A 662-nucleotide genomic window follows, 5' to 3' on the forward strand; every position below is an offset into this window, starting at 1 on the left:
TGGAGACGGTGGACTGAAACCTACATGAAGGTCAGGACTGTCTCGCGTCCTTTGCATTGCCCCAGCAGTTAGCCCAGTGCCCGCCACACGGGAAGCGCGCAAACTAAGTCCTTCCAAACTGAAAACAGGAGACAAAAGCGCGCACTTTTCTGCACTCTTGTGCCTGTCCTATTCAAACCCCCAAGTTACTCGCACTCCCGGGGAGTCAGGGAGCCCGAGGTAGAAAGTGTGTGGAGGCACTGGGGGCCCGAGGTAGAAGGGGGCAGGGGACCCGCAGAGCAGAGAGACGCGCGGGGGTGGGCGAGTGGGCGTGCGCGCACGCACAGGCGGGCGCGCGGGAGTGTCGGGGGAAGGGGGTGGTCTCCAAAAGGGGGAGGGGAGAAGGCAGGGGGCGGGGAGAAGCAGGGCCCTTTAGGACCCGGCTGCGGCTGCGGGGGAGGAGGAAGAAGCTGAGGAGGCGGCTCCCGCGCTCGCAGGGCCGTGCCACCTGCCCGCTCGCTCGCCGCCGTCGCGCTCACCACCGCCAACATGCTGCCGAGACTGGGCGGCCCCGCGCTGCCGCTGCTCCTGCCGCCCTCGCTGCTGCTGCTGCTGCCGCTGCTGCTGGGCGCCGGCGGCGGCCGCGGGGTGCGCGCCGAGGTGCTGTTCCGCTGCCCGCCCTG

General features: G+C 69.0%; 1 protein-coding gene across 1 annotated transcript in view; it reads left to right on the forward strand.

Moving 5' to 3' along the window:
• Positions 1 to 447: 447 nt before the first annotated feature.
• IGFBP2 (insulin like growth factor binding protein 2) overlaps positions 448 to 662 on the forward strand; it is a 25,703-nt gene continuing 25,488 nt past the window's right edge. The window contains exon 1 of the mRNA XM_040474683.1: positions 448 to 656. Within this exon, the coding sequence (XP_040330617.1) occupies positions 529 to 656 (128 nt within the window). The 5' untranslated portion in view covers positions 448 to 528. The remainder of the gene's footprint in view (positions 657 to 662) is intronic.

Source organism: Herpailurus yagouaroundi, unplaced genomic scaffold (assembly GCF_014898765.1).
Source record: "Herpailurus yagouaroundi ecotype Mexico unplaced genomic scaffold, PumYag 140, whole genome shotgun sequence".
In the NCBI taxonomy this organism is placed as follows: domain Eukaryota; kingdom Metazoa; phylum Chordata; class Mammalia; order Carnivora; family Felidae; genus Herpailurus; species Herpailurus yagouaroundi.